Source organism: Pelophylax lessonae (assembly GCF_965119305.1).
Source record: "Pelophylax lessonae genome assembly, chromosome: 1".
Taxonomy (NCBI): domain Eukaryota; kingdom Metazoa; phylum Chordata; class Amphibia; order Anura; family Ranidae; genus Pelophylax; species Pelophylax lessonae.
Window position 1 is genome coordinate 548,028,323 of NC_138768.1, and position 22,713 is coordinate 548,051,035.

Genomic DNA, 22,713 nt, shown 5'->3' on the forward strand with positions numbered 1-22,713 from the left:
CGTGATATAAGCAAAAAAAGAGCAAACATTTTGCAAAAAAAACACTTTTTTTTTAGTTTCTATTATAAAATTTTGCAAAAAATTAATTTTTCTTCACATTTGGGGCAAAATTTATACTGCTACATATCTCTGGTAAAATTAACCCAAATTAGTGTATATTATTTAGTCTGTGTGAAAGTTATTGAGTCTAGAAGCTATGGTACCAATTACTGAAAATTGATCACACCAGATGTACTGATGGCCTATCTCCTTTCTTGAGGCCCTGAAATGTCAGGACAGTACAAATACCCCCCCAAATGACCCCTTTTTGTAAAGTAGACAGTCCAAGGTATTTAGTAAGAGGCATGGTGAGTTTTTTTGAAGTTATAATTTATTCCCACAATTCTTGGGAAAATAAAGAAAAAATTTTTTTTCTTTTTTTTTCCCAAAACGTTGTCAATTTATAAGCTATTTCTAACACATAGCATGTACACAGCAAAAATGACACCCCAAAATTCATTCTGCTACTCCTTCTGAGTATGGTGATACCACATGTGTGAGAATTTTACACAGCCTGGCCACAAAAAGAGACTCCACGTCCAAGTAGCACCATAAGCCCTAGAGCAACAATACAATGGAAAAGTCCACAAAATGACCCCATTTTGGAAAGCAAACACTCCAACGTATATTCTATGAGGCATTATGGGTCCTTTGAACATGTCATTTTTTTCCACAAGTTTTTGGAAAATGTGGGAAAAAAATAAAAACTTTTTTTTTTACACAAAGTTGTCAATTTATAGGATATTCCTAACACATAGCATGTACATAGCATGTACATAGCAAAAATGACACCCCAAAATACATTCTGCCACTCCTCCTGAGTATGGCAATACCACATGTGTGAGACTTTTTCACAGCCTAGCCATATAGAGGGGCCCAACATCCAAGGAGCATCATCATGCATCCTAGCCACTTGCCTAGGCCTATTTTTGACATTTGGTGTTTACAAGCTAAAATCAGTTGTTTTTGCTAGAAAACTACTTAGAACCCCAAAACATTATATATTTTTTAGCAGAGACCCTAGAGAATAAAATGGAGATTATTGCAATATTTTTTATCACACCGTATTTGCGCAGCGGTCTTCCAAACGCAATTTTTTGGGAAAAAATTCACTTTTTTGAATTAAAAAATGAGAAACCAGTAAAGTTAGCCCAATTGTTTTCCATAATGTGAAAGATAATGTTACGCCAAGTAAATAGATACCCAACATGTCATGCTTCAAAATTGCGCACGCTCACAGAATGGTGACAAACTTTGGTACTTAAAAATCCCCATAGGCGACACTTTAAAAATTTCTACAGGTTGCTATCTTAGAGTTACAGAGGAGGTCTAGGGCTCAAATTATTGCTCTTGCTCTAACGATCGCGACGATACCTCACATGTGTAGTTTGAACACTGTTTACATATGTGGGCGGGGTTTCCGTATGCGTTCGCTTCTGTGCGCGAGCTCGCGGGGACAGGGCGCTTTCATTTTTTTTTTACTATTTTATTTATTAGTTTTTTATTTTTACACTGTTTTTTTAAAAAAAAAATTGTTCATTTTTATTTCTATTACAAGAAATGTAAACATTACTTGTAATAGAAAAAGGCACGACAGGACCTCTTTTTTGTGAGATCTGGGGTCAAAAAGTCCTCAGATCTCACAAGTACAATAAAAGATAAAAAAAATAAAAAAAAAAAATTAAATAAAATGAAAAAAAAAAAAAGGGACCTTTAAACTGGTTGCTAGGCAACGACGTTTGTCGTAGCTCCGGTCCTCCAAGACCATAGAGTCGAGTGAGGGCAAGCTTACCCGAGTACCTGTCATCAGAGTACCTGATGGGCTGGTGACAGGTACTCGGGTACTTTGATAGGCTAGTGACAGGTGCTTTTTATTGGGGGGGGGGCAATCAGTGTGGTTGGGGTGCACTGTTCTTGGTAACTAGCTGTTACCACAATCTCCTCCTCACACAGGATCAGTGTGTGAGGAGGAGAACACGGTGACAGCTAGTTACCGTGTTCTCTGATGACATTTGTGACCGGCTGTGATTGGACACAGCCGGTCACGTGGTAAAGAGCCAATTTCATTGGCTCTTTACCTAGATCGGGGATGGGCTCTGTCCGAGGGACGAGCCTCGTCCCCGATCGCCGCGCTGCGCGCCCATGGGGGGCGCGCATTAAGAAGGGAACGAGCGGCTCGTGCTGGAGCCGCTCATGTGATCGGCTGTTATTGACACAGCCGATCACGTGGTAAACAGCCAATTTTATTGGCTGTTTACCTTGATCGGGGTTGGGCTTAGTCCGAGGGACGAGCCTCACCCCCGATCGCCGCGCTGCGTGCCCCCAAGCCATGTTGCCGACGTCATTTTACAATGACTCGGTATTGAAGTGGTTAAAAAAAGCTTTAACTAGACACACTTTTAGAGGCTGTCCCTCTAGACATTACCCTCAGACACATTGAGCTTACTAATCAGTTTCTTGCTGCCTAGCTCAGGAGTAGGACCAAGGATACCCTGCTGGGACTCCGGTCTCAGTTTTTGTTTTTTTCTTTGATAAATGTTTATTTTATTTTCTTCACTCACTATTGCTAGCTAGTCATTGGGTTCCTCCTGGAGAACTACCAGCGACAGCTTGGCTTGGCTTCGCACTGTATAATTTAGATCCTTATGGTAACCCAGCCTGGCCAACGAGCGTACGCAGGTTGTGGTCCGCCCAGGCCTCGCCACGACGGTGCCCCAACGGATAGGGACGAGCCTGCGGAGAAACTCTTCGCCGGGACGTATCAACTTGGAACGCCCTGTGTTGCAGCATCCCGTCTTGGCTGACGGCATCCCCACTCAGGGTGGGAGGCGAGCTGTATCGGAGCGGTGCCCACGGTCCTTGTTATGGTGAGTGATGCTACCTCCCCCCCCCCCGTGACCCTGGGACAGTCCTCTGGGGGGGTAATGTGGGTCCATTCCTGGGGGTGTCAGAGCTGCGGTCTCTGTGAGGTCCCCCCTGGCCGGTCTGGATGGATCCTGCCTCCCTGCTCCTTATGGGGGGCGCTCTAGCGGCGTCCACTGCGTGGGGGATGTATAGGCTCCTACCTTGTCCCAAGGGGGTTTCCTGTAGTGGAATACCACGGTGGCCAGGGTTCCTGGACTCCTGCTTATCGGCGCCGTTTTCGGCCGCCATATTGGGTGAGGGCAAGCCTGGCTGCATCATTGTAAGGGCAGCAGCCATTTTTTTGCATCTTGGATATGGGCAAGCCGCATTGTGAGGGCGGCAACCATTTTCCCTGTTTTTTCCCCTATACTTTCTATTGGCACCATGTTTGTGTAGCTCAGGGCGCTTTTCGGCCTCTAGTAATTTTGGTCACTTCCTCCAGCCATCTTTTACTGCAAAAGAAGCACGGAGAGCGGTTTGTCTTCTATCTCAGGCACTGTAAGGGGATTTATGGTCTTTTTGGCATTTTTCCTTAGACACATTTGCTTTATCGGTTATCTGGTTATATTAAGGGGGACTCCAGCAGCAGAGCAGGATCGTGGTGCGGACCGCAATCGCCGATTTAAAGGGCCACCATTCCTTTTTTTGTATTTCAAAATGGAGTCCCAGAGTGACAATTTCCCCACTGATCTTGTTTGTGCATCCGGGACATCCGGATCACCTTCCCTAGCTTCTTTATCCGCAGCCATTGAAACTTTGGCGTCCAAAGTTGATCTTATCATGTCACAAGGTAATGTTCAAAAACGGCCGATGCCCTCTCAGTCTTCTGATTTGGAGCCTGATATGGTTGCCACAGACACTGCCTTCCCTGAGGGATCCCTGTCCGCACACTCAGACAGGGAGGAGGAGGAGTCCTCCTCCGCTGCAGCGTGGGAATGCGCTTTGGTTGAAGCACTTATTCGCTCCATTAGGGAGACTTTGAACATTGATGATGAGCCCACCTAGTCAGGTAAGCGGGTTTCCTTCGGGTCCCGCAAAGCCCAGAAGTCGGGTCAGATTTTCCCCTGCCCCGAGGAGTTTCACGATATTGTAAACGAACAGTGGCGATCCGTTAACCACCACAAGCGGTGCCTAAGCTTTTTCAACGCCGCTACCCCTTTGCAGACCCTGTTTCCAATCGCTTGATGGTGTCACCTAAGGTGGACCACACTGTGTCCATGTTGAATAAATCCATGGTGGTGGCAATCCGCCGCATGGTGTGGCTGAAGAGCTGGTCGGCAGACCATGCCTCTAAAAAGACTGTGTCTGATATCCCCTATTTGGGCGAGCGCCTTTTTGGGGACTCCTTGGATGAGGTTGTCACGGGTCTCACAGGGGGTAAGAGTACCCTCCTGCCCCAATCCGCGGCGGGGTCCTTTCTTCAAGGCTCATCGGGGGCCCTTTTGTGCCTCGGGGCGCAGGAAAAAGGAAAATCCTTCAAGGCCTCCGGCGGTAACAAGAAACTCTGGTCTGGTAAGCCCAAGGCTGGTCAGTCCGGTGCTGCAGCCCAGTCTTCTTCAGCATGAAGGGACTCCCTCACCCGTTTCAGGGGTGGGGGGGGCGTCTGTGTTACTTTCGAGAACCCTGGTTGTCCCTCATTCAGGACAAATGGGTTCACGAACTGATTCGTTCAGGGTACAAGATCGAATTTTGATCTCGCCCTGCAGACAGGTTCTTTCCATCAAATCTCCGTCTGTCTCCCGATCGCTTGCCGGCTCCCAAGGGGGCAGTGCAAGATCTTCTTGCTCATGGCGTTATTGTTCCGGTTCCACAGTAGGAGAGATTTTGCGGGTTTTATTCAAACCTGTTCACAGTTCCCAGGAAGGAGGGCAAGGTTCGTACGATTCTGGACCTCAAGTCACTGAACCGCTTTGTGCGGGTGCAGAAGTTCCGGATGGAATCCATCCGGCCGGTGGTGGCATCTTTAAGTCAAGGAGATTTTCTGGCCTCCATCGATTTAAAGGATGCGTATCTGCACATCCCTATCTACGAAGGTCATCAGCGGTATCTCCGCTTCGCAGTGGGGGAGGAGCATTTTCAATTTGTAGCATTACCCTTTGGTCTGGCTTCGGCTCCCAGGGTCTTCACCAAGGTTTTGGCCCGGTGCTGGCTCTGCTACGCAAGGAGGGGATTGCGATACTCGGTTATTTGGACAATCTCTTGCTTAGGGCGAGCTCGTGTGCCACTCTATCTGACTCTGACGGTCACGGTTCAGACGCTCCAGGAGTTCGGGTGGACCGTCCACTTCCAGGAGTCGACACTGACTCCGTCAGTACATCTGAATTATCTGGGAATGGTCCTGGACTCCGCTCAAGCGAAGATTTTTCTCCCGGAGAAAAAATTTAAGACCTTGCAGGACGAGATCAGGTCTAGGCCCAATTAGCCATTTTCCCTCCCCCGGTGCCATTCCCCAGTGTCATGTGACTCATTAGTGTTACAAGGTCTCAGGTGTGAATGGGGAGCATGTGTGTTAAATTCGGTGTTATCGCTCTCACTCTCCTATACTGGTCACTGGAAGTTGAACATGGCACCTCACAGCAAAGAACTCTCTGATGATCTGGAAAAAAAGAATTGTTGCTCTACATAAAGATGGCCTAGGCTATAAGAAGATTGCCAAGACCCTGAAACTGAGATGCAGCACTATGGTAACGATTATACAGCGGTTTAACGGGACAGGTTCCACTCAGAACAGGCCTTGCCATGGTTGACCAAATAAGTTGAGTGCACGTGCTCAGCATCATATCCTGAGGTTGTCTTCAGGAAATAGACGTATGAGTGCTGCCAGCATTGCTGCAGAGGTTGAAGGGGTGGGGGGTCAGTCTGTAAGCACTCAGACCATATGCCTCACACTGCATCAAATTGGTCTGCATGGCTGTCATCCCAGAAGGAAGCCTCTTCTCAAGGTGACGCACAAGAAAACCCGCAAATAGTTTGCTGAAGACAAGTAGACTAAGGACATGGAATACTGGAACCATGTCCTGTGGTCTGATGAGACCAAGATAAACGTATTTGGTTCAGATGGTGTCAAGCGTATGTGGCGGCAACCAGGTGAGGAGTACAAAGACAGATGTGTCTTGCCTACAGTCAAGCATGGTGGTGGGAGTTTCATGGTCTGGGGCTGCATGAGTGCTGCCGGCATTGGGGAGCTACAGTTCATCGAGGGAACCATGAATGCCAACATGTACTGTGACATACTGAAGTAGAGCATAATCCCCCTTCCTTTGAAGACTGGGCCACAGGGCAGTATTCCAACATGATAATGACTCCAAACACACCTCCAAGATGACCACTGCCTTGCTAAAGAAGCTGAGGGTAAAGGTGATGGACTAGCCAAGCATGTCTCCAGACCTAAACCCTATTGAGCATCTGTGGGGCATCCTCAAACGGAAGGTGGAGGAGCGCAAGGTCTCTAACATCCACCAGCTGCGTGATGTTGTCATGGAGGAGTGGAAGAGGACTCCAGTGGCAACCCGTGAAGCTCTAGTGAACTCCTATAATAAGGCTTACCTGTAGGTACTATGAATATCTCCCTTCAGAGCTCCGTGCCATGGTCTGTGACTCCCGTGCACATATGCATAATTGACATCATCACGGCGCAGCCAATCAGATGGCTGGAGGACGCAAACCCAAAAGGAATGCCGGATGAAGATGGAAGCGTTTGTCAGAGCTCACAGCCCGGCAGTGCAGGGCTTCCTTCTAAGTTAAGTATTTCATAATTTGCTAGTATGCGATGCATACGCACATTATGCCTTTACTTTGCAGGGTTCTTTTAAAAAGAAAAAGAAAAATTGGCACGGTTTACTTCCTCTTTAAGTCCTGTTTACAAGATTATTTTACCCACAATTCTACTCCAGATAGCTCTCAGATGTCTCATTGGCTTGCACATATATGTGTCCTCAGGGGCCACCGTATTGCTTTTTTTTTTTACCAAGCTGAAGAAAGAGAAGCAAACCTCTTTAGACAAATTGACAGACAGCCAAAATTCGATTTCTGGAACAGTCACATAAACAGAACTGTGACTGTATTAACCGTCACTATGTGTGACAGATCACCCTGTCCCTGGATTGTAAACCCCTTCGTGTCATTTTCCTATGAGTTTGGGACATTGCCTTTTATTGCATTTCATGTTCCCTTTATGCATCTTCTGAACAGCTGAATATGGCATGACTCATGGCATTGAGTTAATGTAATGTAATGTTACAGCCCTTCTCCCCCCCATCCCCCCCCCCCTCCTGTTTCTGTGTCTAATTGTGTGGATTCATGACACAAACAATGGTCTGGACTGGAGACATCTCTCCGCAGGGGGTGTGTATTAAGAGACTGTTTCAATGTACAAATGTTCAGCTCCCATTGGCTGGTCCTTGTCCCCTTCCCCCCTTTGGCAAGGCTAAGGGGAGTTTCCCTAACTGTGTGTAAAACTGTATGTCTTGGAATTTAATAAACAGTTCTTGCTTAGACTCACAACATAGAGTTTCATCTCATGTTTGTGGGAGAAGGCTATACCAGCTCTATCTCCCTTCGGCTTGGATCGCTAAATCCCTAGCTCTGGTAAGAGCAGCTCCTGCTTCGCTCTAAAGCATCCCTCACACTAGGGGGGAAGAGAACATCTCTGGCGGCGAAACCCCTCTTTCCATGGGGGCGGCCGCTACACACACTAGCGTCCTTTCTGTTTTGGATGCTCTTAGCCAGGCCTGACAAACTCTTTTGTATAAAATAGGTTGCCGGATTCTAAGGCAGTACGCACTTTGTTCAAAACTCTTCTATGAACACTTTAAAAAATGTGGTCGCTTGTTGGTGAATGCCTTATGAAAAGATAAAATTAAATCAACGATTCACATGATTCACACTTCATCCATTCTTCTTTTCTTCTTAAGCTATAACTAAACAATTTGTCAAATACTACGAGAACCTGTATAACCTCCCATCAAAAGGAGAGCCCATCTCTTCCACCGCAGATCGACTTACAGCTATACTGGACTACCTTCTCTGTTCTGGTATGCCTACCAATTCTCCATCAGTGGCCAAGAGCTTGGATAAACCATTCACAACCGAAGAGGTCGCCATAGCTCTTACATCTATGAAACCAGGAAAAGCCCTCGCCCAGATGGTCTACCTACTCAATATTATAAGAGCTTTATAGAGATACTCTTCCTATATTTCCTTACGGCCTTTAATTCTTTGTAGGATAATTTTTCCCCACCTAAACAGCTTCTGGAAGCACACTTATTTGCTATTTTTTCCCCCGCGAAAGTGGAGTTACCCTTTAAATATCATAAAGGCAGCTATTGTTTAAGCTGAGCTTTGTGTCTCTTAATACTTGTACTTCCACTAGATAGTTAGCCTATGCATATCTCCACATATCTGTTGAACGCATATGCTTTACACTCAGATGTACAACTCTTTTTTTTTTTTTTGTATTGCTTAACTCGGTCGTTGAAGGCTAAGTCACTAACAATATATGCAAATGTGTGGCTTTGTCTATATATTTTCTTATCATAATATCTGGTAAGTTTGTTCTTTCATTTTTATATTCAATAAAAAGATTATGGGAAAAAAAAATACAGGCAGTGAGGAATTGTAACATCAACTCCTTACTGCCTGTCCATCACACATCTAAACCTAGCCTTGCAGCTTCATTTGGACATGGCAAGATTAGTCTTGTTATTTACAGATAATTGCAGATGTATAATAGCAGCTATTAGGCTATATGAGTCCACCTATATTTGCAGTTTGTACATATACTTAAATCATTATATAACTTTTTTTAAGTTTTCGTTATACATTATTGGAAGTTTACATATGAATAAATATACTCATCTGTGGAAAGTAAATATATCAGCCTGCTATATAACAAAATATTCCTTAGATATTTCTAAGACATATGCTTATCATGCTGGTACCAGATACCTCTGTTTAACTCTCCTACTGTACTCTTGTGGGCAAGGGTCGGTTTTAGGTGTAACATCTAACTAAGGCAGGGCTTAGAATTTAGGTAAGTGACTTTGAAGAACATTATTCTAAATATTATATGACTTGTTAAAAGATAATATTCATAGGTAGGGTGTTGAAGGAAATCTATGATTTGCCATTATTGTAGCACTTTCAGAACTAAAACATTGCTCAGCTTTTTTAACCACTTCAATACCGGGCATTTTCACCCCCTTCCTGCCAAGGCTAATTTTCAGCTTTAGTGCTATCACACTTTAGGGGACAATCGCACAATCATGCAACACTGTACCCAAAGGCAATTTTTATGATTTTTTTTTTAACAGATAGAACTTTCTTTTGGTCGTACTGAAATTAAAAAAAAAAAAATGTTTTTCTTATTTTCTGTTTTAAAATTTAGCAAATAAGTAATTTCTGTTCTGCACTGAAGAGCCTGCACTGTTGGGTACCCATAGATGGCATTAATGTGCACTGATAAGGTGACACTAACAGGTAGCACTGATGATTACTGATAGGCAGCACTGATGGGCACTGATAAGCTGGACTGATTGGCATTGTTTGGGCTGCAGTGATCATCAGGACACTGAACATGAAGGTACATGAACTGAACATGAGGAACTTCATCTCTCAGCATGACAAAAACCCAAAGCATACATCCAAATCAACAAATTAATAGCTCCACCAGAATAAGATTAAAGTTTTGGAATGGTCCAGCCAGAGCCAAGACCTGAATCCGATTGAAATTCTGTGGGGTGATCTGAAGAGGGCTGTGCACAGGAGATGCCCTCACAATCTGACAGATTTGGAGTGTTTTTGCCAAGAAGAGTGGGCAAATATTGCCAAGTTAAGATGTGCCATGCTGATAGACTCATACCCAAAAAGACTGAGTGCTATAATAAAATCAAAAGGTGCTTCAACAAAGTATTTGTTCAAGGGTGTGCACACTTATGCAACCATATTAGTTTATTTTTTTCTTTTTATTTCCCTCCACCAAAAAGATTTCAGTTTGTTGTTCAACTGAGTTGTACAGTTTATAGGTCACATTAAAGGTGGAAAAAGTTCTGAAATGATTTATCTTTGTCTCATTTTTTACATCACAGAACCTGACATTTTAACAGGGGTGTGAAGACATTTTACATCCACTGCATAAGCTTGCTTCTGAACCTAAATTCTGCCAAAACATTTCTACATCTCTCTCATCTCTCTAAAAAACATCTGTTTCTCCCTCTCTCAATTTAGCAACCAGTTTTGGCAAGCTTTCATTGGGAGTTTTATGTAAAGGCTTGCAGGCCTTTGCACACAATAAGTTTAGCATTTATTCATATAAGGAATAATTATGGACTTAATTGTGTTTTCTCTTTTTTACACTTTCCTAACATGCATTATATGCATTGGTGTGCATTGCCTCTTATTCTGACACCCAAGTGCAAATTATATCCAGAACAAAGTGATGAAATTACTACACATTTAGATGTGAATGCTGTGTGCTGCACTGCCTAAAATAAATGCAGCTATGTTTTTTATTTTTATTTATTGAGACTTGTTAAAGGCACAATTCAGAGTGAAAACTTAAAGCAGTATTAAACGCAATACCAAAAATTTAATAAATTGCAGCTTACCAATTATTGGATGTTGTGACTGCATTTGTCTTTTTTTTTTAGGCTTTTTTCCCCTCGGTTTTTACCTGGTAATCTGGTTAGCAACACACCACCTGTATTCAGGTGCCTACACTCCAGTTCAAGGAGCAAAAGAGGACAGCAGCATTGTCAGTCTGGGGGAGGGGGGGGGGGGATATTGGATGTACTAGCAGATTTAAATGCACTAACAAACTGAAGCCAAACTCCAGCTCTTTCTGCAGTTGAACAAGCATTTACAGCAACAGTTTTGCTTTAGAAATAAAGGATTTACATGAATAAATAAAAGGTGAATATTGTAAACACCCCTGTCACTGTCAAATGGTTTGTTTCAAACCTGAAACTGCTACATTTGCAGGATAGCTTGTTCTGTTGAAAAACAACAGACTAATGGGCCATACACACTATAAGATTTTCTGAAGACTTTTTCCTTTAGACTTACCAAAACCATATAATATGAGGTCAAACCTAAACACTTTCAATTTGTATGCAATCTGGCAGGCCCTTGTACTACATAGAAAAGGTAAATCTGAAGGAAATCTAACCAAAAAAGTTGGATAGTGTGTATCCATCTTTAGGCCCCTTTCACACATATGGTCCGTTTGTCCATTTTTCATCCATCCGTTGACGGATGAAAAGCGGACATCAATGCATCTCTATGTAAAACCGGATGATCATCCGTTAACATCAATGGAACGGATGAATGCCCTATTTTTCATCCGTCAAAAAAACAGATCGGACGAAAAACGGATGTAAACGGACAAACGGTCGGTTTTTCATCCGTTTTTGCATTGGTAGTGGATGTAAAAAAAACGGTTGACAAATGGATGAAAAACGGATAAAAAATGGATGGAAACGGACAAAAAACGGATGAAAAATGGATGAAAAACAGATGAAAAACTGATACATTTTGACGTGACTGAACTGATGAACTGAACGGACCGTATGTGTTAAAGGGGCCTTACTGGCCAGATCACCAGGTGAAAATTAAAGAAAGAAAGCTTAAGGGCTCTTTCACACTTGTAGTCCTTCAAACGGACTCCGCTTTTCTCAGCGGGGGATCGATCCACCGATCCCCCGCTGAGCAGGAGGATGACAGCTTTTCTCTGCGCTGTATGCGGAGACACAGCTGTCAGTTCCCCATGCATCTCTATGGGGGAAATCGGATGGGAACGGACCGTCGGTCCGTTCTCATCCGATCCCATCCCATCCCATCCGCTGGACGGATGGAAAATAGGGTTTCCATCCGTCCAGATTTGACTGATTAGATCGGGTCAGCGGTCTCCGCTGACATCCGATGCCCCATAGAAATGCATGGGGGGCCCGTTCAGATCCGCCAAAAAAAACGAACAGGCGGATATGAACGGTCCGCCTGTATGAAAGGGGCCTTAGGGCTCTTACACACAGGCAGACCGTTCAGATCCGCCTGTCCGTTTTTTTGGCGGATCTGAACGGTCCCCCCATGCATCCCTATGGGGCATCGGATGTCAGCGGAGACATGTCCGCTGACATCCGATCTGATCTGTCAAATCTGGACGGAGGGAAACCCTATTTTCCATCTGTCCAGCGGATCGCATGAGAACGGACCGACGGTCCGTTCCCATCCGATTTCCCCCATAGAGATGCATGGGGAACTGACAGCTGTGTCTCTGCACACAGCGCGGAGAACAGCTGTCATCCTCCATCGATCCCCCGCTGAGAAAAACGGACTCCGTCCGACGGGCGGAGTGTGTGGAAGGGGCCTAAAAAAGAAAACGAGTGCAGCTATCGCATCTAAAAATTGGTAAGCTGCAATTTAAAAAATTTTTGTTTTTGGATTATATACTGCTTTTTTACTGTATACTGCACATCAGTATGTGAATGAAGCCTCAGCCTGAAGCTCTTCTTGCACATACTGTATGTAATTGGCTAGTCATGGAGAAGAAAAGGGTGCTGGATTGTTTATTACATCAGAAATATACTTTTAGGGCTGGGCTCTTTCACATTGGGGGATGGGGATAAAAGCAGGTCACTGAACATGATCCATTTAGGTGTATGGGGCACACCACAATGCATTTGGTTGCGGTCTAGTGGTTTAACCCTTTTGGGTTAAAACAGGCAGTGAGGAGACAACATTTTGCCTCCTCACTGCCTGTCAAATGTCCTTTGATAAGTGATCTACCCTGGATTGCTTTTTTAGAGGTTTGGCGTGTGGGAACAAGCCTTTACTGTATATTCTAACGTACTGAACGTTAGACGTGCATGTTGGGTGCAAAGGGAATCTCCCAAGGGTCTGATTATTTGAAAATTAATTATCAAAGCCTCTCAGGACTCTATGCTTAGGAGGTGGCAGCCGTGTCTTTTTTCTTGATTTGTCAGTCAGGAAAATTGTATGACACATCCCTGTAGATCCATAGATTGTAGATTAAGAACTGTGTAGGGTAGTTCAAAATGGGACAACATATTGTTTAATTCTTTTTGTATTTTATTACCACCAGGTCTTTTATTCTTGTGAAAAGTCTCCCGGAAAAGAGAAAAAAGAAAAAACAGAATCTCCTTCAAGGTACGTTATTAATAAAGCAGTTGTATACTGTTGGTTTTTTTTTTTTTCCCTGGAGGGTAAAGTCATAGTGTGCTAGTATGCATTGCATACTAGCACATTATGTGAAACCTACCTTAAAACAAAGCTTTTCCAGTGCCGGGATGACGTCCCTCCCGCGCATGCGTGCGGGATCTGCCGTTCACAGCACATGGGTGGCTGTTCCTTCATCCTTCAGAGCACATGCACCAGTAATGGCTCTGGCTGCATTTAATGTAGATATCTCCTAAACGCTGCAGGTTTAGGAGATATTTACACTACCTATAGGTAAGCCTTAATATAGGCTTACCTATAGGTAAAAGTCAAGAAAGGAAGTTTACTTCCTCTTTAAATGTTAAATCTTTTACAATGGATTTCTTGGTCTGTAATATGGCGAGGAAACAAGGCAGGTAAAATAATGCTCCTTTTACCAACATGAAAGCTGTACCCAGTGCCATATACAGTACTTACGATTCCTGTACGATCTGCTGACTTTAGGGAGCTTCTAGGGGTAGCACACAGCTGTAAAGTAGGGGTCTGACAAAATATTTGGATTTTTTCTTTCCTATGTTGATCCACTGAACCCCTAATGTCCAACCTAGGGTTTAACCACTTCCATACCAGATACTTTTATCCCCCTTCCTACCCAGGCCAAATTTCAGCTTTCAGCTGAAACGGGGGGGGGGGGGGGTGCCCTAATCACAGAGCTCCGTCCAGCACAGGACTAAATATAAGCCTGGGGGCAAAATAAACCACTCAGAACTTTACATTATACACCCCCCTCAAGTCATACCAACACAGTGTATGTTTCATCAAAGAAAAAGCTTCTAAAGGCTCGCTGACACAAAATCTCCTGAGGACAAGGGAGAAGTACAGCATAGATCAAGATGGCGCCGGCAGCCCCTCTGCCCTTCCAAAGAACTTTTCAGCAGCTGTACAACCTTCCACCACCTCCACGGCTCCTACTGTTACAGTGAGTACAATGCCCCACTCACAAAATCTGACCTGGAGAGTAGATTGGAGGCCTTGTATGCTAGATTAGCTTCTAAATTCTGACAAGAGCTACATAGGACAGAGAATACTCCCTCTCAGGAGATCTCTGCTCTGGGCGGCAGAACAGACAAGCTAGAAACTAAACATGATGAATTAACCCTTGCATACAATGAGCTCAGCAGAGAACATGAGGCTTTAGGCTCTACAGTCTCCCTACTTCAATCACAAGTTGAAGACTTGGATAATAGAAATAGAAGAAACAACCTGAGACGCAGAGGGATTCTGGAATCATGTACAGATCTGATACCCACAGCAAATCGCTGATTTAAATCGCTACTACCGGAGTATCATCTGCGACCGCATTCACAGAGCACTTAGGCCGAAGCCACCTGCTGACAAACCTCCCAGGGACATTGTTCTCTGTATGAAGGATTTCCTTATCAAAGAGGAAATACTAAGAGCTGCAAGAAATATTTCAAATATATTACTTGATGGTCACAGACTGCAGATCCTTCCAGATATATCTCAAGCAACGTGAGAAAGAAGACGTAATATGAAGGAGATTACACTCCCATTCAAGGTCAAGATATTCTAGTCAAGCTTGGACTCTTAAACCCTGAATTGGTTCCCCATCCTCTTATCTACTCCAATGCTTTCATCTCTTTGGCAAACACCTGCCTCACGTAGGGATCTTTGCAGAATTCGCAATGAAATCTGATAAATCCACCCAATACCACTCTATACTCATTTCTATATACTGCCAGCCAAAATCTATAATCGTTGAAGATTTCCTTTGCAACACTGACCTCTAGTGATATATATATTTTTTTTTTATTCTAACTTTAATGTGGAGACTCACAAGCAACCAGGGGAAGGGAGAAGGAGAGGAAAAGTGTTAGAAAGGGAAGAGAGAGATAAAGAGAAGATACAGATGACTTATACACTTATACAATTTATTAAATTATCCAGACAGTACTCAAAAATCTTCTCCCCTACTGAAGAAATATCACTTCCCAAGGGAAGGCATTAATCCTACTGCAGCAGTGCGGCTCCCCTGGGTCCAGCGACGTACACCTATGTCCCTGGACTCCTAGTGCGCGCGCAGCCGGAGGCGCACTCCAGCTGTGTTTAGACACAGCGGGAGTCAGGCCGGAGGAGGAGAGGTGGCAATTGCCGCCTCCCTTCCCCGATCGTCGGGGGAAACAGTGAGAAGACCCGCCTGCTTATGTAAATAAAGCAGGCGAATCTTCTCAGTGACAGACAGGAGGAGATCACAGAATTCAGCATAGCTGAACCTGCGATCTCTGTCTGTGTCACTTGAAAACACGTCAGTATGTATGAGGCATACATTTTTAACCCATTGATCACCCATAGGGTTAACCCCTTCCCTGCCAGTCCAAAAGTGTCAAAAATGTCAGTTAGGGGTCCGATCTGTCCGCCGCAATGTCGCAGTCCCCCAAAAAAAAAAACCCAGATCGCCGCCATTGCTAACAAAAAAAAAATAAACAATAAAAATGTGCAAACCAATCAAAATATGCTTATTGCAAATTTTTTTTAACAAAAAATATGTAGCAGAAAACAAATTGGCCTAAAATGTTAAAAAATTTTGCTTTTTTACATTTTTTTTTTTTGGAATGTCATAGAGCAGAATGTGAAAAATATTGTTTTTTTCTTTCAAAATTGTCGCTGTTTTTTTGTTTATAGCGCAAAAATTAAAAATCGCACAGGTGATCAAATACCACCAAAAGAAAGCTCCATTTATGGGAAAAAAAGGACGTAAATTTTGTTTGGGTACAGCGTTGCACGACCACGCAATTGTCCGTTAAAATAACGCAGTGCCGAATTGCAAAATAGGGCCTGGTCAGGAAGGGGGTAAAATCTTCCGAGGCTGAAGTAGTTAAAGGATAGACTATTTTGGTTTACCTTTTTTTATTATTTTTTTTTTCCCACTCCTCGGGTGGAGTTCGTCAAGTGAACTGTTTATGAAAAACTTTATTCTCGTTGAAATAAGTTTGCATTCAGATACCATTTGGTATTCTAAATCCAGAGTTTTTTTCAATTTCTTTTTTTCTTTTTTGCCTATACAATTCTCTTTTCTCACCTTTTTCGGTGAAATGTTTTATGGGTGTCAACTTAAACTTCAATATGGTACTATACATAACATGGATCTGTATATACTAATACTTTACATAAGTATAATCATTTCAACTTATTTGCACATGATTCATTCTGATAGTATATTACATATATTACATAAAAAAACAGCCTCCTTCTGGCTCCCGCACGAAAAGGGTCCCTGACGGATTTCGCTACACTTTTAGTACAGTGCCAGTTTTATGGGGCGATCTGGACCTGAGGGCAAGGTCCAGGAGGCAAATCAGTCTGGCACCCCCATAAAGTGGTCACACTGCTCCCTGCCGGTATGAAAATACCGTCGGCTGAGGACATGTGGACAGACCGCAGGCCGCCGACCACACTTAATGCAACTGGGCCGACGGCCACCAATGCTAAAAGGTGTGGTACTGCAGCCTAATACTCTGCCTGCCCTCCTCCGCCCCCAGGTATGGCAGGCATCATGTCAGTAATATGATTTCATTTATTTAAACATTCTTGTCCTTGAGCGAGCATATTGAATTGCATCGTATACAATTAAAACGTTTAATTGTATATAATGGCAATAATATTTTGGACCTGCTCACCTCATATCGCAATCGTATCGCAATATGTCACTCTGTTAGTAAGATTACTCCAATCTTATAAGATATTTGGACTTGTGTTTTCTGCCACTGATTATTTCACTTATTTGTAAAAAGACTATGGACTTCCTAGTCATTATACAAATAAGTGAAATAATCCTATGATTACAATCAGTGACAGCAAACACAAGTCCAAATATCTTAAAAGAAAGGAGTAATCTTGCTAATCCAGTGACATAAGGCTTTACTAATGGGCACTGATCAGGCTGCACTGATGGCCACTGATGAGGTGGCACTGATAAGCTGCACTGATGGGGACTGATATGCTGCACTGATGGGTGCTAATAGACTGCACTGATATGCTGTACTGATGGGCACTGATATGCTGCTCTGATGGGCACTAATAGGCTGCACTGATGGGCACTCATATGCTGCTCTGATGGCCACTGATGAGGTGGCAATGGTGGGTACTGATAAACTGCATTGATGGGCACTAATGAGGCTGCACTGATAAGGCAGCACTGATATGCTGCACTGATAAGCTTCACTGATGGGGATGCACTGATTTGCTGCCCTATGTTTCACTGATGGGCACTGATAGGCTGCACTGGTGGCCACTGATGGGGATGTACTGATGGCCACTGATGAGGCCACATGGATATGCTGCACTAATGGGCAGTAATGAGGCGGGACTGATAATGCTGTACCGATGAGGCTGAACTTTTGGGAACTGATGAAGCTACGCTGATGGGCACTGATAGACTATGGTTGTGGTCTGTGGTTTGCAGATGACAGGGTGGGTCATAAACAGGAAGGGGTGTGGCCTTTACAGAAAGAGGTGGATCATATTTAAATTAGGGGGTGCAAATTTTTACAAAGCATTTAACCAATCATATTACACATTTTTTTCCTCTAAGGCTGCATTCACATGTCAGCATTTGGATCGCGGGCAGAATCGCCGCGATTCCGCCCGCGATCCGGAGATTATTGCAAATCGCGGGACGCCTGTGCGTTGCCCGTGATTTGCAATAGTCCCCCAAACGCTGAGCTATGTTGACGCGATTTCCGCCTGCCGAATCGCGGTAACATCGCGCAAAAAAATCGCGGGACGCAATACGCTCCAAAGAAGCTCTTGTACTTTTTTGGGCATAATGCGTCCCGCGATTTTTTTTGCGCGATGTTACCGCGATTCGGCAGGCGGAAATCGCGGCAACATTGCTCAGCGTTTGGGGGGCTATTGCAAATCACAGGCAACGCACAGGCGTCCCGCGATTTGCAATAATCTCCGGATCGCGGGTGGAATCGCGCCGCGATCCATACGCTGACATGTGAACGGAGCCTAAATGTAGAGAGGTTGCCATTTTTATGCACAACTCCTTCCCATTTGATATTCAGGATATACGTATATAAAGACAAATAAAGTAGATTCCTAATTCTTAAAGGCCATGTTTTGGGGCTGGAAACTTACAATAGCAAACATCTATGCCCCAAATAAGTCCTCCTCATCATTTTTACACACATTCTTTGACACTCTTGATACATTTTACTCCCCTCATATCATACTAGGAGGAGACTTCAATATGGTGGCTCATCCATCATTGGATAGAAGTAACCCATCCCCTCTATCTAAAACTTTCCCTAAACTCCTCTCTAAAAAACTAGACTTACAACTAACGGATACATGGAGAGCCCTGAATGTTGGAGCTAAGGAATACACCTATTCCAACCCACATAATACTTCTGCAAGGTTAGATTATATTTCTCTTACGTCCTCCGACAGTCGCCGCCTCTTCATATTCGTCACAGCGGGGTAATTGACCTTTGCTCCGTAGGAGTAGCTAGGCAACAGAATATGTCAATATTAAAGCTTTTAACATATCCCACCCCCAGGGGGTGGTCCCCTCAGTCAATACCCTCCTACTTCCTGTATCCATACCTCAGTTTCATTGTCTAGCTTGTCAGGAGTAGCTGGTTGTCTCTATGCTGGGGCATTTTGTCTCAGCCTTTCTCTTCTTTTTTGATTTTATTTGAGTTTTTTTTTCTCTCTCTTTACTTAGCTGTTACTTTTGTCAGCATTAGTTAGGTCTTCTGATGAAGAGGATCATGCGGGCTGGGTCTCGGGCTGGCCCCCCTGGTCGCAGGTTGTGGGTCAGTGGCTTCCCAGCCTGCCATCGAGCGTTCAGTCAGGTATTTTTCCTGGCACAGTGAACGACCCATCCCTGTTCGCTGCAGGGATGCTATGGTGAGGTGGCTACCTCACTGGACGCCATGTGGTTTCGCACCGCAGTTCTCCTGCGTCCTGACTGCGACTCTCCCTGTCCCATGTGCAGTGGCTTGATCGCTTGTGCGGGTTCCCCACGCCATTTAGGAGGTAAGTGTATCTGTGTGGGGACCTGTCTGTTTGGGGGGTGTCAGTCTGGGACTGTGTAACCCTGCCTCTGTTCACACTAAAGGACTCCCTATCTGTCTTGGCTGCATTCTGTGGGCTGCAAGGAGGGGGGCTATGCTGCACTGTTTCTGTGTCAGACTGTGTGCTGTTTTTTACTGTGTGACAGGCTGTGTGCTGCGGGGCATGATTGGATCGTGTTATGCACACTTGCGGCGACCGCTGCTGCGGTCCGCCATTGTTTTATTATACTGCACGTGTACTGTGGTTTTCACTGTGTGTGGGGAGCGGCGTTTTCGGCGCCAAGCGCCGCCATTTTGGCGGCGATCGCTCCGGCCTCATGCTAGCACTGCGGGCGGCCATTTTTCTGTAGCCTTCCATAGGCTTTAACAGAGCGCCCTGTGTTGCATCACTTCCTTTTCCCTGGGCGCACCGATCGAGGCAGCAGCAGCGGGGGTCTCTCCAGGTTTTATCCTCTCTATCCCTGTTATCCTTGCCTGAAATTGTACTTTTCCCTGTGGGGGTCGGCTTTGTGCTGGTGTGTGAGTGCGGTGGGCTGCGCTCGCCGCGCTTTTAAAGGGGCAGTTACCCTTTATTCTTCTGCAAACTTTTGGGGGCATGGATTCTCAGGAAAGCAAATTTCCCTTTCACTCTGGTGGGAGGCCAAGGGGCTGCTGTTTCCCCCCCAGGGGGTGATTTGGCTACTGTTGTGGCTAACCTTGCTGCTCAGGTGCAAATGCTTGTGGCTGCTCAATCCACAAAACGGCCCAGAGTTTCAATTTCCTCTGATTCAGAGGGTGATGGTGATGGGGCTGCTGTGGCTGGGGTCTCCTTATCGGGGTCCCGTTCCTCCCTGGATCTTGTGGGGTCTGAGGTGGAGGCTGAGGTTGAAGGGGTTGATAATTCTCCCCCTGGCTCGTCTGCAGAGCTTGCACTCATGGATGACTTGGTTGCTTCTATCAAACAAACACTGCGTTTGCAGGATGAACCATGTTCTCCTGCTGTCCTGGCCTCTTATGGGACGCAGCGAAGACGCAAGACATCGCAGGTTTTTCCTTGCCCTGAAGATTTTCAGCGCGCTGTTAGTGAACAATGGCGCAATTTAGGCAAGCCTTTTGCTGTACCAAGTAGGTTCAAGCTGCGTTATCCTTTCACACCCGCTACTGATGAACGTTGGTGTGTGCCGCCTCCGGTGGATCACGCGGTGGCGGTTTTGAATAAGTCCACTGCGATCCCTGCTGAGGATACCCCGGTGTTCCGGGATGCCACGGACAGGAGGCTGGAGTCTCTTGCCCGTCATACTTATTCGGTTACCGGTTCTATGCTAAAAGCTATTTTTGCTTCACTTATGGCAGCTCAGGCTGTCACAAATTGGACGCAGGTGCTTCGGCGCGTCCTGGTGGCTGACTCTGCCCCACCGGCGACTCTGGATATGGTGGATCAAATCCATCAGGGTGTCATGTATTTGTGTGATGCGAACTTGGATATAGTACCGTTGGCAGCACGTGTACACAGTGTGGCGGTGTTGTCTCGCCGCCTGATTTGGCTGAAGTGTTGGTCTGTGGACCAATCTTCGCACAAAACCTTAGCTTATCTACCCTATAATGGATCTCGCCTTTTTGGTGATTCCTTGGATACACTGATAAAGGGGATCACGGGTGGTAAGAGCACGCTCTTGCCCCAATTCCACAAGGCTAAGGCTGCTACTGGTAAGAAGCAGGCTTCTTTTCGGCCCTCTCAGGGGTCCTTTCGTGCCTTTCGGTCGCACTATAAGGGCAAGCCTTTCAAAGGTCAAGGCTCCCAAAAGAAGACGTGGACAGGTAAGCAGAAGTCCGGCCAGTCTGGATCCGCTGCCCATAACAATGCGGCCTGAAGGGGCGCCCTCACCCAGTTCTGGGGTGGGGGGACGCTTGCTCGGTTTTCTTCAACCCTGGCTGGCCCGTGTTCGGGACAGGTGGGTTCAGGAAATCGTTCGGTCTGGTTACAAGATCGAGTTTCTCTCTCGGCGGAGAGCAGATTTTTTCCCTCAAATCTTCAACTGTCTTCGGAGCGTTTGCGGGATCTGCACCTGGCGGTGCGGGACCTGCGGGCTCAGGGAGTGGTGGTCCCGGTGCCTCATCGGGACAGATTTCGGGGGTTCTATTCCAATCTGTTCACTGTGCCCATGAAGGAGGGCAAGGTGCGTCCAATTCTGGACTTAAAGGTTCTGAACCGCTTTGTGCGGGTTCGCAAGTTCCGCATGGAATCCCTGCGGTCGGTGGTGGCTGCCCTATTTCCAGGGGAATTCATGGCTTCCATCAACTTGAAGGATGCGTACCTTAACATCCCGATTTTCGAGGGTCACCAGAGGTACCTACGATTCGCCATTGCGGAGGATCATTACCAATTCGTGGCGCTGCCTTTTGGTCTCGCTTCGGCTCCACGGGTGTTCACCAAGGTGCTTGCACCGGTTCTGGCCTTGTTGAGAACCCAGGGCATCTCTGTCCTGGGGTATCTGGACGACATTCTAGTTTGGTCTGCGACCAGCCAGGGTCTGGTGAAGGACCTGTCCGTCACGATGCAGACTCTGCAGGAGTTTGGATGGACGATAAATTTTCCAAAATCGACGCTGTGTCCGTCGGTTCGTCTTCCCTACCTGGGAATGATTCTGGACTCGGTCCAGGCGAAGGTCTTCCTACCGGACGACAAACTCAGGACTCTTCAGGAGGAGGTCAGGTCCCTCAGGGACGTTCCGTGCTCGTCCCTCCGGACGTGCATGCGATGTCTGGGATTGATGGTCTCGACCTTCGAGGCGATTCCCTTCGCCCAGTTTCACACGCGGGGTCTCCAAGCGGAGATCCTGTCCAGGTGGGACGGGCGCCCGCAATCTCTGGATCTCCAGATTTCGTTGAGCCATCGCACCAGAAGGGATCTTCTGTGGTGGCTCCAGTCCCCGGCGGTGTCGGGGGGCAAGTCTTTTCGTCCTCTTTCATGGACATTGGTCACCACGGATGCCAGCCTGTCGGGCTGGGGTGGTGTTCTGGGCGTTCTGTCCGCCCAGGGAACTTGGTCGGAGGAGGAATCCTCCCTTCCGATCAACATTCTGGAATTGCGAGCGATAAATCTCTGCCTTCGACGTTGGACGGACAGGCTGCAGGGCCGTCCGGTTCGGGTGCAGACGGACAATGCCACGGCGGTGGCCTACATCAACCACCAAGGGGGCACCAGGAGTGCCCGAGCGGCTCGGGAGGTGGCCGACATTCTGTCTTGGGCCGATACACACGTCCCAGGGATATCGGCGGTTCACATTCCGGGGGTGGAGAACTGGCAGGCGGATTATCTGAGTCGCCAGTCCCTGGACCAGGGGGAATGATCCCTCCACCCGGATGTCTTCCAGATGTTGTGCGCGAAGTGGGGTCTTCCGGAGGTAGACCTGTTCGCCTCTGGTCTGAACACCAAGGTGGAAAGGTTCGTGGCAAGGACGCGCGATCCTCGGGCAGACGCGTCAGACGCGTTGGTAGCTCCGTGGCATCGGTATCG

The 22,713-nt window shown here is 45.9% G+C and overlaps 1 protein-coding gene across 1 annotated transcript in view; it reads left to right on the forward strand.

Annotated features, from left to right (window-relative positions):
* Positions 1 to 22,713, forward strand: part of TEX15 (testis expressed 15, meiosis and synapsis associated) — a gene marked incomplete at both ends in the record, with an annotated part of 165,079 nt that overhangs the window by 132,606 nt on the left and 9,760 nt on the right. The window contains one exon of the mRNA XM_082248404.1: positions 13,040 to 13,104. Coding sequence (XP_082104530.1) covers positions 13,040 to 13,104 — 65 coding nt within the window. The remainder of the gene's footprint in view (positions 1 to 13,039; positions 13,105 to 22,713) is intronic.